The following is a 15,021-nucleotide window of genomic DNA, read 5'->3' on the forward strand; positions in this document are numbered from 1 at the left end:
CATTCAGAAAGTATTCAGACCCCTTCACTTTTTCCACATTTTGTTACCTTACAGCCTTATTCTAAATTTGATTCAATTCATTTTTTGCTCATCAATCTACACAATACCCAATAATGACAAAGCAAAAACTGTTTTTAGATATTTTTGCAAATGTATTAAAAATGTAAAACAAATACTTTATTTAGATTCAGACCCTTTGCAATGAGACCTGAAGTTGAGCTCAGGTGCATCCTGTTTCCATTGATCATCTTTGAGATGTTTCTGCAACTTGATTTACCACCTGTTGTAAATTCAATTGATTGGACATGATTTGGAAAGGCACTCACCTGTCTATATAAAGGTCCCACAGTTGACAGTGCAAGTCAGAGTAAAAACCAAACCATGAGGTCAAAGGAATTTTCAAATACGCTCCGGTACGGACAGGGTTGTGTGTTGAGGCACAGATCTGGGGAAGGGTAGCAAAAAAATTCTGCAGCATTTAAGGTCCCCAAGAACACAGTGGCCTCCATCATTCTTAAATGGAAGAAGTTTGGAACCACCAAGACTCTTCCGCCCGGCCAAAATGAGCAATCGGGGAGAAGGGCCTTGGTTGGGGAGGTGACCAAGAACCCAATGGTCACTCTGACAGAGCTCCAGAGTTCATCTGTGGAGATGGGAGAACCTTCTGGAAGGACAACATCTCTGCAGCACTCCACCAATCAGGCCTTTATGGTAGAGCGGCCAGACGGAAGCCACTCCTCAGTAAAAGGCACATGACAGCCGCTTGGAGCTTTCCAAAAGGCATCTAAAGGACTCTCAGACCATGAGAAACCAGATTCTCTGGTCTGATAAAACCAAGATTGAACTCTTTGGCCTGAATGCCAAGTTTCACATCTGGAGGAAACCTGGCACCATCCCTACGGTGAAGCATGGTGGTGGCAGCATCATGCTGTGGGGATGTTTTTCAGCGGCAGGGACTGGGAGACTAGTCAGGATAGAGGGAAAGTTGAACGGAGCAAAGTACAGAGAGATCCTTGATGAAAACCTACTCCACAGCACTCAGGACCTCAGACTGGGTCCAAGTTTCACCTTCCAACAGGACAACGACCCTAAGCACACAACACAGGAGTGGCTTCGGGACAGGTCTCTGAAAGTCCTTGAGTGGCCCAGACAGAGCCCGGACTTGAACCAGAGCGAACATCTCTGGAGAGACCTGAAAATAGCTGTGCAGCAACACTCCCATCCAACCTGACAGAGTATGAGGGGATCTACAGAGAAGAATGGAGAAACTCCCCAAATACAGGTGTGCCAAGCTTGTAGTTTCATACCCAAGAAGACTCAAGGCTGTAATTGCTGCGAAAGGTGCTTCAACAAAGCACTGAGTAAAGGGTCTGAATACTTATGTAAATGTGATATTTCAGTGTAGTTGTAGTTCTTTTTATTTTTATTTTTTTTAACCTGTTTTTGCTTTGTCATTATGGGACATTGTTTGTAGATTGAGGGGAAAAAAACGATTTAATTCATTTTAGAATAAGGCTGTAACGTAACATAATGTGGAAAAAGTCAAGGTCTGAATTATTAGGTTGGTGAGCGACTCAGCGTACCAGCTGGGCCTGGATCTCCTGGGTCTCTGCCCATAGCTTCTCCTCTCTCTGGGTAACACTGTTTCTGGTGGCCTGGTGCAGGGTCTTCTCCTGCTCCAGGGCTGCCTGCACCTCTTCCACCCGGCCCTGCATCTCCAGCTTCTGCTGGATCAACAGTTGCTTGGCTTCCCGCAGCTCCCTCAACTCCTGGGGGGAGAGGGTGAAATGGATAGGTGTAAGCCAGAGGTTCCCAACCTTTTTTGGTTACTGTACCACCAACTGCTCTGCCCCGTGTACCCCTGAAGTACCCACCGATGTGCATTTTACCAGTAGACCTATGGTCTCATGAGTACCCCCTATGGATAGGCCAAGTACCCCTGGTTGGGGACCACTTGTGTAAGCAATATGATAGCAGCTCCATCTTGTCCTCAGAGGTCAGGTGGAATTGTGGCCATTTTGCTAACACCTATCCAATCATCTTAGATCTATAGGAGTACCTGGAGGATAGGGGTTGATATGGTATTCAGTTGGCTCAATTCAGAATCAACCCCTCCCCTTTCCACTCAATGGAGTGACTATACCTGTGACCTGTTCAATGATCCCAGATCAAGGACCACTCCGTAAAGCAAAATAAGGGATTAATAAATGCATCAGCATAAGGAGGGCCTCACCTTGTCACTCCTCTCCCCGAGTGCCTTCAGCTCAGAGCTCAGTCTGGTTGTGTCCTTCTCCAGGGCAGCCTTAGTCTGGCTCAGCTCCTCTGCTCTGCTCCTCTCCTTCTGCAGCTCCTCCTGGGTCACACCCTAGGTGGGGGAGGGGGGGTGATGGCATCAGAGATTGATCAAAATCCCCAAAACATGATGCTGTGACTAGGGTTGCAAAGGGAGGGTATATTACTGAAAAGTTTCTAAGATCCCCATTAAACTAACAGAATTTTAGTATCTTTCAAGGATTTTATTCCCTTTTGGGTACTTCAGATTATCACGTGTCTGAAATCATCTCTGGCCGGCTCTCTGGCCTCATCACATGTAAAATATGAAAGAATTAAATATGATTTTAAAATGTAAAAAATGTCATGGCAAAGCTGTAAAACATGATCCTATATTTAATCCATCAATTTATAGAAAACCATTGTTTAATATGAGGGAATCAGCATGAAATATCCCTTATGTTTTTTTTTACACACTTATTTGTCAGTATGTATTTGTTGTCAATGTCTTGGTGCCAAACTGGTGGCAGTTGTGAACGAAGTGTATTGTTGGTGGGTTACAGAGGTAATGGAAAATAATGCCATTGTTGATGAGATGCTTTTTTTCATTAATTAGGCTATTTTCTCTTGAACCATATGATCTATCTACCAGAAACTCATGGACAATACAGACACCGATATGAAAAATGATGACTATATATGAATACATTTTAAAAGTTGTTAAAGTATAAATTACCAAAATTATGATAGATTGACAGTCTCTGTTAATGACCTAAATTACCGGTAGCTTTGCAACCCTAGTTCTGGCTATGGGTTGGAATTAGATGTACAACAATTATAACAAGAGATTCATTACACAAAACTAAATGGGATACCCCCAAGTGAAACAATAATGTCTTCCCTCCTGGATCTCATAAGCGATATGATTATAAGGACAGGGGAACCTTTGAGCAGGACCCTGGGTCTGCATGTACTGTGTGCGAATAAAATCAATCAACCTGTTGTTTCTGCAACTCTTTGAGGGCCGTCTCCTGCTGGCCAAGCTTCTGGTCCCGTTTAGCCAGCTCCTGCTCCAGGGAGGCCCTGGCAGCCTTTACCTCCTGCACCTGCCCCTCCAGACCAGTCAGCTGGATCCGGTTAGCAGATAACTCCTCCTGGGACAGGGTCAGCCTCTCCTCAGACGCCTGGACAGAGAGTATACACAGGCATGGGTCACATACAGTACATACACACAGAAAACACGGGTCACACACACACTCAACAGGTTTATGAGCATACCACACTTTCAAATTAGATTAGCATTATGTCAAAAAGGCTTTGATTTATATGATCCTACACCTACGGTGTCCTGGTAGACCATTAGGCAGACACGTGAGTCAGCTCATGATCAATAGGTACATGCGGTCTGACACGGTCTCTGGTATCTCCATTGATTCCTCTTAACTGCCTTTTTTTTCTCACATATTTTCTTCTCACACAATGACTCTTCCTGTTTAACTCCCACTGACCCCAACCTCCCTCCATTGAAATATAATTGAATGTGGATTCCCGTTCGAGTAAGGATATTTCTATGCTTGCATGGTCTCCCACCCACCTTGAGGTCCTGTCTGAGAGATGACAACTCTGACTCCTTGCCATAGTAGTCAGACTGCAGCTTGACCAGGCCTAGTTGACTCTGCTCTAGAACCTCCTGCAGCTCAGTGGTCCTGGTCCTCTCAGAGCTCAAATCCTGGGCGAGGCCTGACACCTGTTCCCTCAGATGACCCTCCTCCTCAGCCTGGAACACACATTTAGTCCAAAACATGGAAAATACATGGAATTAAGTGTGTGTGTGTGTGTGTATGTATGTGCATGCATGCATGTCATCTTACCTTCTTGGCATGTGATCCTTGCAGCTCGGTCACTTGGCTTTCCAGCTTCTTCTTTTCCTGGCTGAAGGACCCCTGGGCTGTCGTCAGCTGTGCCTGTAGCTGCTGCACCCCCTTCTCCTTCTCTTTCAGGGCCTCCTGGGTCTTGGTGTGTTGCTCTGTTAATGCAGTCAGCTGCATATTCAGCCCTTTTTCTACCTGCAAAGGCAGACACAAAATAGAACCCATTGTGAGAGCATGGACAATCGGTATCTGGGTCGTGTTCATTAGGGCACACCATAGACAAACATTTTGCAACTGAAACAAAAATGAAGGGTTGCCTATTGGACAAGCTCAGGTGCAAAATGATTGGGGACCATGTAGTCATGTCTATGGGCTTCTTACCTCTCTGATCTTATCCAGCTGCCCTTTGACCTCTGCCATCTCCTTTGTGGTGGCCTCTGTGGCCTTCAGCAGCTCTCGTCTGGCCTTCTCATGGGACTTCTCCTAAAACAGGAACAAATTCAAGACATTTTCACGTTAACACAGATATATTTAATGTTGGATTTGGCCTAGAGTCTAAGAGACTTCTGCTGATAACACTGACAAATACAATTCTATAAGAAAAGGGCGATTAAAAAGTAGGAGTGTGGATCTCGGATCCGGTCATGTAATCTTATTCATTATGATCTAAAAAGGCAAAACTGATCCTACGGTATATTAGCATTCCCACTCTGTAACACTTTATGAATATGAGCCCAAGTAGCTTCCTGACTCCTTCACATTGCTGTCTGTGCCTTCCACATGGAGGTCTACCACGCTACACCACATTAAACCCACCTTCTCCTCCAGAACTGCCTTGCTGCTCTTCCTCTCCTTGTCCAGCTGGCTCTGGCTGTCCTTCATGGCTTTGGAGGCCTTAGCCAGGCCATCCTTGACCGCCACCAGCTCTTTCCCCTGGGCCTCCTTCTCCTGCTGGGCCGTCTGGAGCTCTCTGGCCAAGCCCTGGGCTTTCCTGTCCAGCTCTGCCTGCTGCGCCTGCCCCTCCTGGGCTAGCTTGACCAAGTTGGCCTGGAGGGAGGTCTTCTCCTGCTCACATTGCTCCAGCTGCTGTCGCGTGTCACTCAGGGAGGAGGTTTTTCTCTTCAGCTCCACCTGTAACGCAGCAGCTCTGAGAGAAGCATAGACCGGTCACAAAGAGTACTGGCTGTGGTACAATGACTAACAATAAGGAAATAAGCTTGGTTTATAGTCGATGGCCAGAACCACGTTTAATTTATACTCAGGTGGACTGTCTATAGACTGCTGCTGCAACAGTCATTTTCCTTGTCGTCGGGAGATGATTCAGTGCAGTTCGAGTTTCGAAAAGTATTCAGACCCCTTTACCTTTCCCACATTTTGTTACCTTACAGCCTTATTCTAAAATTGATTCCAACTTTTTTTCCCTCCCTCATCAATCTACTCAAAGCAAAAACAGCTTTAGAAATGTTAACAAATGTATAAAAAAATTAACTGAAATATCACATTTACATAAGTATTCAGACCCTTTACTCAGTACTTTGTTGAAGCACCTTTGGCAGCAATTACTGCCTCAAGTCTTCTTGGGTATGACGCTACAAGCTTGGCACACCTGTATTTGGGAAGTTTCTTCTATTCTTCTCTGCAGATCCTCTCAAACTCTGTCAGGTTGGATGGGAGTGTTGCTGAACAGCTATTTTCAGGTCTCTCCCGAGATGTTCGATCGGGTTCAAGTCCGGGCTCTGGCTGGGCCACTCAGGGACTTTCAGAGACTTGTCCCGAAGCCACTCCTGCATTGTCTTGGTTGTGTGGTTAGGGTCGTTGTCATTTTGGAAGGTGAACCTTTACCCCAGTCTAAGGTCCTGAGTGCTCTGGAGCAGGTTTTCAAGGATCTCGCCGTACTTTGCTCTGTCCATCTTTACCTCTATCCTGACTAGTCTCCCAGTCCCTGCCGCTGAAAAACATCCCCACAGCATGATGCTGCCACCACCATGCTTCACCGTTGGGATGGTGTCAGGTTTCCTCCAGATGTGACGCTTGGCATTCAGGCCAAAGAGTTCAATCTTGGTTTTATCAGACCAGTGAATCTTGTTTCTCATGGTATGAGAGCCCTTTAGGTGCCTTTTGGCAAACTCCAAGTGGGCTGTCATGTGCCCTTTACTGAGGAGTGGCTTCCGTCTGGCCACTCTACCATAAGGGCATGAATGGTGGAGTGCTGCAGAGATGGTTGTCCTTCTGGAAGGATCTCCCATCTCCACATAGGAACTCTAGAGCTCTGTCAGAATGACCATCAGGTTTTTGGTCACCTCCCTGACCAACGCCCTTCTGCCCCCATTGCTCAGTTTGGCCGGGCGGCCAGCTCTAGGAAGAGTCTTGGTGGTTCCAAACTTCTTCCATTTAAGAAAGATGGAGGCCACTGTGTTCTTGGGGACCTTAAATGCTGCAGACCTTTTTTGGTGCCCTTCCCCAGATCTCTGCCTCGACACAATCCTATCTCGGAGCTCTACGGACAATTCCTTGAACCTCATGGCTTGGTTTTTGCTCTGACATGGAATGTCAACTGTGGGACCTTATATAGACAGGTGTGTAACTTTCCAAATAATTTCCAATAAATGTAATGTACCACAGGTGGACTCCAATCAAATTGTAGAAACATCTCAAGGATGATCAATGGAAACAGGACGCACCCAAGCTCAATTTTGAGTCTCATAGCAAAGGGTCTGAATACTTATGTAAATAAGGTATCCGTTTTTTATTTTTAATACGCAAAACTTTCTAAAAACCTGTTTTCGCTTTGTCATTATGGGGTATTGTGTGTAGATTGATGAGGATTTCATTTTTATCCAGTTTAGAATAAGGCTGTAACGTGACAAAATGTGGAGGGGAAAATGAAGGGGTCTGAATTCTTTCCGAATGAACTTTGACCCTGTTGTGTCCATTAGCATGGTAACCTGACTGTGACAGCATAAAGAAGGTGAAGTAAGTTCTCACCCAGACTTCTCAGTCTCCAATAGGCAACCCAGCTCCTTCAGCTTTCCCTTGACCTCCGACTCCTGCTTCTGGAGCTTCTGCACTTCCTGCTGGGCCTGCTTCCTGTCAGCACGCAGCTCCACCCCCTCCACCTCCGCTTTCTGTCATACACGCACAAAGAACACACACACACACACAAACACACAGACAATTCAGTGACCTCACAGTGACTTTCTACTACAACCCTGATTCCAAGATGTGTGTATGAGCTAAACCCCTTCATATCGTAATAAACAAAAATCGAATGTGTGTGTGAGTGCGTGCATTTAACTGACCTTGGCCCGCACCTCCAGCTGCTCTAAGCGCTGTTCTGAGATCAGTAGTTTGTCTTTGACCTCCTTCAGACTGGCCTCCAGCTGGCCACACTGCTCCTGTCTCGCCTGCAGCCTCCGGCCCTGCTCCTCCACACACGCCAGGCTCTTACTCAGCTCCTATAAGGACAGAAGAGATGAGGTTACTGGGGGCCCCATTCAAATTCTCTAAAAGCGCATCCTTCTTTCATTGAAGTAATCATTGACTAGACATGATTGGACAGGAGAACACAAGGGCTCCACCACATGACGTTCCCCTGTCCTGTCTAATCAGTGATTACTTCAAGGAAGGAAGGAAGGATTTACTTTTAAAGAATTGGAATGGGGCCTAGTGTAACAGTACTTCTTCCGTCTCTCTCCTCACCCCTACCTGGGCACCCTTGAAGAATTGATACTTATCGCTCCACAAAAGCCGCAGCCCTTGCAGAGCAAGGGAAATAACTACGGTACTTCAAGGTCTTAGAGCGAGTGACGTCACCGAATGAAACGCAATTAGCCCTCACCGCGCTAACTAGCTAGCCTAAGGAGTATGGTGGTAGATCAGATGTTCATCTAGTATGAGTCTATTCTGCTGACGTCACCCATCTCAGCCTGCAGTACTATGAGTGAGCTGACCTCAGACATAGAAACTATGGCTGACCTGCTGCTTGTCCTGTAGTGCATGCTGGGCTGTATCCAGGTGGTTCTCCAGGTCTACTCTCTGGGTTGCCTTGGCTGCCTCGGCCGACAGCAGCATCTCGATCTTAGCCTTCAACTGGGGAAACAACAACACAACTTTTTAGTGCCAGAATCTGGCTGAGTGGTAAACTCTTAACGCTATGGTTGGGTGGTTAACACTCTTTCACATGACCGTCTGGCGACGGGGGTTCGACCCCCAGCTTGGCCACTTCTGTCTGTGCCTCTCTCCAGTCAAGGGTAAAGAGGGAGGTAGAATATTTATCCATCCATCAGTCCATTCACCCTACCTGCGTGTCCAGTTGGGCCACCTTCTCCCTGCTCTCGGTCAGCTGGGTGTTCACTTCCTTTATAGAGGTCTCCACAGCCTGGGCTTGGTCCTGTGCCGCCCGCAGAAGGGTCTTCTGCTCCTGCACCTGCTTGTGGAGGTTGTCCTGGGCCTGCTTGTGGCTCTCTGATTGGTTCTTCAGTTTGTCTGTCAGGTGTATGACCTATAGCCCCCAAAACAGAAAGACAGCAAGACAATTAGTTGTTTCTCAGATCATGATTAGGCCACTGTATGTTTTTACTGTGGTTAACACTACCTCAAAGCAAGTCAAAGTTTATTGGTTCGGTACACAGATTTGCAGACGTTATCGCAGGTGCAGTGAAATGCTTGTGTTTTCTAGCTCCAACAGTGCAGTAATACAAAACAACACACAAAATCCAAAACGTTTAAAGAAATGTCGGAATGAATCTAATTAACAACCCAAATAGCACTGCAACAGTAATCCACATGCAATCTCTACGTATCTACACTGGGTGAATTTACACCTATGCACATGAATTGAACAACACACTGCTACGGATCAACGTACTGCATTACGTGTGTGCTCTGTTTTGTGTGTGTGTACACGTCAAACCAAACATTTAAACAATGTTATGTGAGGTAAAGTAAATATCCAAACCGGTCCGTGCATCAATACCATATATAGTCAAATACGGTTTACCGCCCAGCCCTACCTGCGTCTGTAGTGTGTGGTTCTTCTCCTGAAGCTGGTTGAGCACAGCCGTCTCTCCCTCCCCGGCCTGAATCTTGGCCACCAGGTCCTCCCTCTCGGCCTCCAGCTGACTCACGCTGTCCTTGGTCTTCTGCAGCAGGGCCTCCAGGTTCTGGATCTTCTGGTCCTTGTCCCCGATCTGACGCAGCACCTGCTCCAGGTCATTCTAACAGGACAGGGACAAAGTGGCAGAGGGAGAAGAGTCAAACAAACGTGTTGTCCGAAGCACTTTCTAAGCAGAAGTCCTTAGTCATGTTCATTAAGCATCAGACAGGAAAAGAAATAGACTGAAACAGGGTGGGACGACATGGACTTGTCCAACAAGAAATGTTGTTTTCCGTTTTGCTAAGGTGTGCCCTAGTAAATGCGACCTTGTACTAATGCGTGGTGGGTTTTCTGGTGCTGAGCATCACTTCACATAGATTCTACTATACACACAGTGAAAGAGGTGAGTTGTACTGACAAAATACTTTTCTGGAACTGCTACGTTGACATGTCCGGTAGTACCTGTGCCTCTCTGAGCTTGGTGTTGGTGTTCTGCTGCAGGCCCTGGAGCTCCTGGTGTTGCTGCTTAGCTTTCTCTAGCTGGTGCTGCAGGTCCAATGTCTTACTGCTGTTCTCCTTCAACTAAAGCAAGACACACATGCAGAGGTCAAACCCAATACAGTAGCTCTGTTTATGGCCTCATTCTGAACCCCCACCTATAGAGAGTCACTTCTAATAGGCAGGCCAGTCTATAAAGGACCTTGTGCAACAATATCCATCATATAACAGTATCGGTCTCTGTTCAACTCTACCGCTCCCAGAGAACTACATGGTCAATATGACCGCTGGTCCACCCATCAGAGAACATGGATTTAAAGGGATATTTGGGGATTTTGGCAATGAGGCCCTTTATCTACTCAGATTAACTTGTGGATACCATTTGTATGTCTCTGTGTGCGGTTTGATATCCATAGAATTCCAGTCATTGCGCTAACGCTAGTTAGCATTGGCTCGCAAAACTCTAACTTCCTTCATATTGTACACAGAGACATACAAATGGTATCCACAAGTTCATCTGCCTCTGAGGATCATTGCCAAAATCCCTAAGTATCCCTTTAAATGGGAATGTCCGTTCCAGTAATTCTGTCTATACCCATCCTATACGGAACTCATGTGGTGTCCCTACCTGTTCCTCTGAGCGGGACAGTTTGATCTGCAGGTCGGCGGCTTGTTGCTCACGGTCCTTTAGTTTCTCCCCAGAGAGCTGCCTCTGCTCCTTCAGACGGCCCTGCACCTCCCCCAACTGCCGCTCGGCCTCCAGCAGCTTAGCATGCAGCTACAACACAGGGGGAGGAAGAGGATGGGAAGAAGACGGGAGGAAGAGAGGAAGGCTTATACCTAATATACAGTATCATTGATAAGCAAAGATTTGTGTGTCTGACCTGTGTGTGTGCACAAGTTTGCCTGTGCGCCTCTCTCATTTGTGCGCGCGCGTGTGTGTATGGTTATAGTCATGTGAGTGTCTGACACGTAGGTTATTGGTGTCTGACCGTGTGCATGTGTTACTCACTAACCTGGCAGATCTCACTCTGCTGCGCCAGGCCCTGGCTCTCCCTCTCCTCCCTCTGCTGCTGCAGCTGCTTCCTCTCAGTCTTCACCTCCCTGTGCTTGGCCTCCAGCTCAGCAAACTCCCTTCGGAGCCTCTCGGCTTCCTCCCCCCGCTCCGCCAGCTCTGCCTGGGCTCTCTGCAGGCTGGCCTCGGCACTCACTGCCCGGGCCTGGAGCTCTTGCACCTCCAGCTCCCTCTGGTGCAGGCTGGCCTGGGCTGTCTTCTTGGAGACCTGCTCGGCCCTCAGGCCTTCCTCCAGCTCCTGAAACTCCTTCTCCCTGCGCAGCAGCTTCTCTGAAAGCATCTGGAGGGAACCAGAGGGGGTAAAGTGATTAGCTAGTGATTACGGTCCTGTGCGGCTCTGTCGGTAAGACGATGGCGCTAGCAACACCAAGGTCATGGGTACAACTCTGGCAGAGAACATCACAAACACATAGATGTATACGCTAACATAAGTTACGTAAGTTGCTTTGGATAAAAGTCAGCTAAATGGCATATATTAACAGGTTGTGAAGAGAACTGGTGTTTCAGAATGTTTTGAAAGACAGAAACGGATACTCTGAACAGATAAGCATGAGGGGCAATCTGCTAAAGGGTGTAAGAACCCTGTGTAATAGAAAATCTAAATGTAATGGAAAGTGTTATACACACAGCTCGTTCAAATATTTGACATTGGGAGATGTTGACTTAAGTGAAAAAATTAGGATTAATTTAACAGCACTCTTATTAAAAGCTCAGTTCCTGTTAAACAAAACAAAAATGTACAGATATCTTCTCACTTATCATAGTGACATTGGTCGTTCAACCTCTGAAAAGAACACTGCATCCCTACAGACCTGCAGAGGGGGCAGGAATTACATTCCAGAGGAATACGTTTTATGACAGGAACTTGAATGCCGGGCTGTCTGTGTGTGTGTGTGTGTGTCTGTGTGTGTGTGTGTAGTAAACTTGGCACAAGGGGAATGATATATAATACAATGGTGTGAACAACAGTGCTGGTAACTGGGGGACATGACTGGGACATAGAAAATGCCAGACACTGATCTTTTTCCCCTCCGGTCCCACAGCAGCTGAGCCTCATTTATGAGTGGCTCTATCACTCCCTCTTCAACTTCTTCCAACCCCTCTATCCATCCCTCTCCTTCCATGTCCTTGTTTCAACCTTGGTTCATATCTCCCCGATTTCTCGCAGTCTCCTGTCTTTATGCATAATTTTCTTTCGCTACCTTTTTCCTCCCCTCCCTCGTTGTTTCACTCTATCCAGTATCCACCTCTTCTCTCTGTTTCTACTCAACTTTCCTCTGTCCTCCCATCTTTTATTTTATAAATACTTGTAAAGGTATTTTCTGACTTCCTTGAACAGATAGGTGAGGATGACAGTGGGGAAAGATCGAGAGAGGTTGTATCATAGGCCGGATTCAAATATTACAGGTCAAATATAAATTAATACATTCAGTTTATATAACAGGCTGACTCAAAATAAAAAAAAATACACACAGAAATCATCATATTGATCAAACAGGATTTCGTAATAATAAAATTGGTATATAAAGACAAATAGAGGTGGGCCTACACCTCAGACTCCCCATCCCATTCCCCTCAGCCCAACATGTCTCCGTCCAACCCACCGCATCTGGAAAACATGTTTTCCACCATGCCTAGCAACTCAGGTTTGATGTCAGTAGTGCTGAGCGATTAGTACTTTGAGGTCGGTTTGGTTTCGGTTTCATTTTTTAAATTTTATTTAAAAAATCTATCACGGTTCACTCCTCAGTCTCTGCTCCACACAGACCGGACAAGTGCTGGCACGCAATGGATTATGGTCATTGTAGTTAATTACCGCATGTTCTATGCTAAACTATGTAAAATTTGGGCCTGTTGGAAACTACAACTCCATACTGCATCGCACAGTTCAGTCTTGATCTGATTTATTTCTACAGAAACTAGCATGTCTTGGGGGTATGATACTGTATTTGTGTGTATTTGTTTATTTTCTATTTAACCTTTATTTAACTAGGCAAGTCAGTTAAGAACAAATTCTTATTTACAATGACGGCTTAGGAACTGTGGGTTAACTGTCTTGTTCGGGGGCAGAATGACAGATTTTTACCTTGTCAGCTCGGGGATTCGATCTAGCAACCTTTGGGTTACTGGCCCAATGCTCTAACCACTATGCTACATGCCTTCCCAGTATAACTCTCACTCATCAGTCGCAATTCATTCAGGATTATCCTTAATCATCGTGGTAGCATCCACATTAATGTAGAAGTGTTTAGAAATATTCTGTTCTTATTTACAATAAAAGTGACTCCAAAATGACACAACACATTATTTACCATTCATTTCTATTGGGCACAAAATAATCTGAAACACCCAAAGCAAACAGCAAATGCATCAAAGCTTGATGTAGTCATTGCGTGCTATGAATATGGGTCCAAGTCCTTAACTATTTACTACTTTAAAAAACAAGTGAATTTGTCCCAATACTTTTGGTCCCCTAAAATGGGGGGACTATGTGCAAATGTTGTATCAGTGTCCCAATACTTTTAGAGCTGTTTAAGTTTATTTACTTTATTTTTACAGGGACAGTGCACATTTTTCAACGTTTCAGTAAAAGTGACGGTTTTAGCCGGCTAATTTTCAACCGCAGTCCCTGGGCAGGTTATTGTGTGTGTGTGTGTGTGTGAGACATTCCCAGAAGACAAACTCAAAATGTCGTTCACAACAAAAGGAACTAACAAACAAAACAGAAAGGGGTTCAGAAGGGGTTCTGAAAGGCACCATGTGGGTGCCCGCTGAATGTTGGCAAAGCCACTAGTAAGGGGTTCTGAAAGGCACCATGTGGATGCCCGCTGAATGTTGGCAAAGCCACTAGTAAGGTTTTTTAATTTTATTTAAAGACTAACTAAAAGAAAGACCGACAACAACTTAGGATAGAGAGTAAAAAGACAAACACCAAAGCCTGTAACAGTGTGCGTGGTGTGTGTGTGTATGTAAACTCAGCAAAAAAATAAATGTCAATTTTTCCGGACCCTGTCTTTCAAAGATAATTCGATAAGATATTTGGATAAAAATCCAAATAACTTCACAGATCTTCATTGTAAAGGGTTTAAACACTGCTTGTTCAAGGAACCATAAACAATTAATGAACATGCACCTGTGGAACGCTCGCTAAGACACTAACAGCTTACAGACAGAAGGGTATTAAGGTCACAGTTATGAAAACTTAGGACACTAAAGAGGCCTTTCTACTGACTCTGAAAAACACCAAAAGAAAAATGCCCAGGGTCCCTACTCATCTGCGTGAACATGCCTTAGGCATGCTGCAAGAAGGCATGAGGACTGCAGATGCCAAGGCAATAAATGGCAATGTCCGTACTGTGAGATGCCTAAGACAGCACTACAGGGAGACAGGACGGACAGCTGATCATCCTCGCAGTGGTAGGCCACGTGTAACAACACCTGCACAGGATCGATACATTCGAACATCACACCTGCGGGACAGGATGACAACAACAACTGCCCAAGTTAAACCAGGAACGCACAATCCCTCCATCAGTGCTCAGACTGTCCGCAATAGGCTGACAGATGCTGGCCTGAGGGCTTGTAGGCCTGTTGTAAAGGCAGGTCCTCACCAGATATCACCGGCAACAACTCCTATGGGCACAAACCCACCATTGCTGGACCAGACAAGACTGGCAAAAAGTGCTCTTCACTGACGAGTCGCGGTTTTGTCTCACCAGGGTTGATGGTCAGATTTGCGTTTATCGTCGAAGGAATGAGCGTTACACCGAGGCCTTCACTCTGGAGCGGGAGTGGTTTGGAGGTGGAGGGTCCGTCATGGTCTGGGGTGGTGTGTCACAGCATCATCGGACTGAGCTTGTTGTTATTGCAGGCAATCTCAACGCTGTGCGTTACAGGGAAGACATCCTCCTCCCTCATGCGGTACCCTTCCTGCAGACTCATCCTGACATGACCCTCCAACATGACAATGCCACCAGCCATACTGCTCATTCTGTGCATGATTTCCTGCAAGACAGGAATGTCAGTGTTCTGCCATGGCCAGCGAAGAGCCCGGACCTCAATCCCATTGAGCACGTCTGGGACCTGTTGGATCGGAGGGTGAGGGCTAGGGCCATTCCCCCCAGAAATGTCTGGGAACTTGCAGGTGACTTGTTGGAAGAGTGGGGTAACATCCCACAGCAAGAACTGGCAAATCTGTTGCAGTCCATGAG

At 46.1% G+C, this 15,021-nt stretch overlaps 1 protein-coding gene across 2 annotated transcripts in view; it reads right to left on the reverse strand.

Moving 5' to 3' along the window:
- The window catches only part of eea1 (early endosome antigen 1), a 43,855-nt gene that overhangs the window by 7,934 nt on the left and 20,900 nt on the right, over nt 1-15,021 (reverse strand). For both annotated transcript variants that reach the window (XM_021601186.3, XM_036977412.2), the window contains 15 exons: nt 10,752-11,090; nt 10,364-10,513; nt 9,700-9,819; nt 9,155-9,358; nt 8,443-8,643; nt 8,118-8,231; nt 7,442-7,597; nt 7,128-7,267; nt 4,959-5,289; nt 4,524-4,625; nt 4,143-4,337; nt 3,866-4,048; nt 3,270-3,455; nt 2,234-2,365; nt 1,584-1,769 (listed from right to left, as the gene is read on the reverse strand). In XM_021601186.3, coding sequence (XP_021456861.3) covers nt 1,584-1,769; nt 2,234-2,365; nt 3,270-3,455; nt 3,866-4,048; nt 4,143-4,337; nt 4,524-4,625; nt 4,959-5,289; nt 7,128-7,267; nt 7,442-7,597; nt 8,118-8,231; nt 8,443-8,643; nt 9,155-9,358; nt 9,700-9,819; nt 10,364-10,513; nt 10,752-11,090 — 2,739 coding nt within the window. The remainder of the gene's footprint in view (nt 1-1,583; nt 1,770-2,233; nt 2,366-3,269; nt 3,456-3,865; nt 4,049-4,142; nt 4,338-4,523; nt 4,626-4,958; nt 5,290-7,127; nt 7,268-7,441; nt 7,598-8,117; nt 8,232-8,442; nt 8,644-9,154; nt 9,359-9,699; nt 9,820-10,363; nt 10,514-10,751; nt 11,091-15,021) is intronic.

The sequence above is a fragment of the Oncorhynchus mykiss genome, chromosome 1 (genome assembly GCF_057628025.1).
Source record: "Oncorhynchus mykiss isolate SJ-2025 chromosome 1, ASM5762802v1, whole genome shotgun sequence".
NCBI classification, from domain to species: Eukaryota; Metazoa; Chordata; class Actinopteri; order Salmoniformes; family Salmonidae; genus Oncorhynchus; species Oncorhynchus mykiss.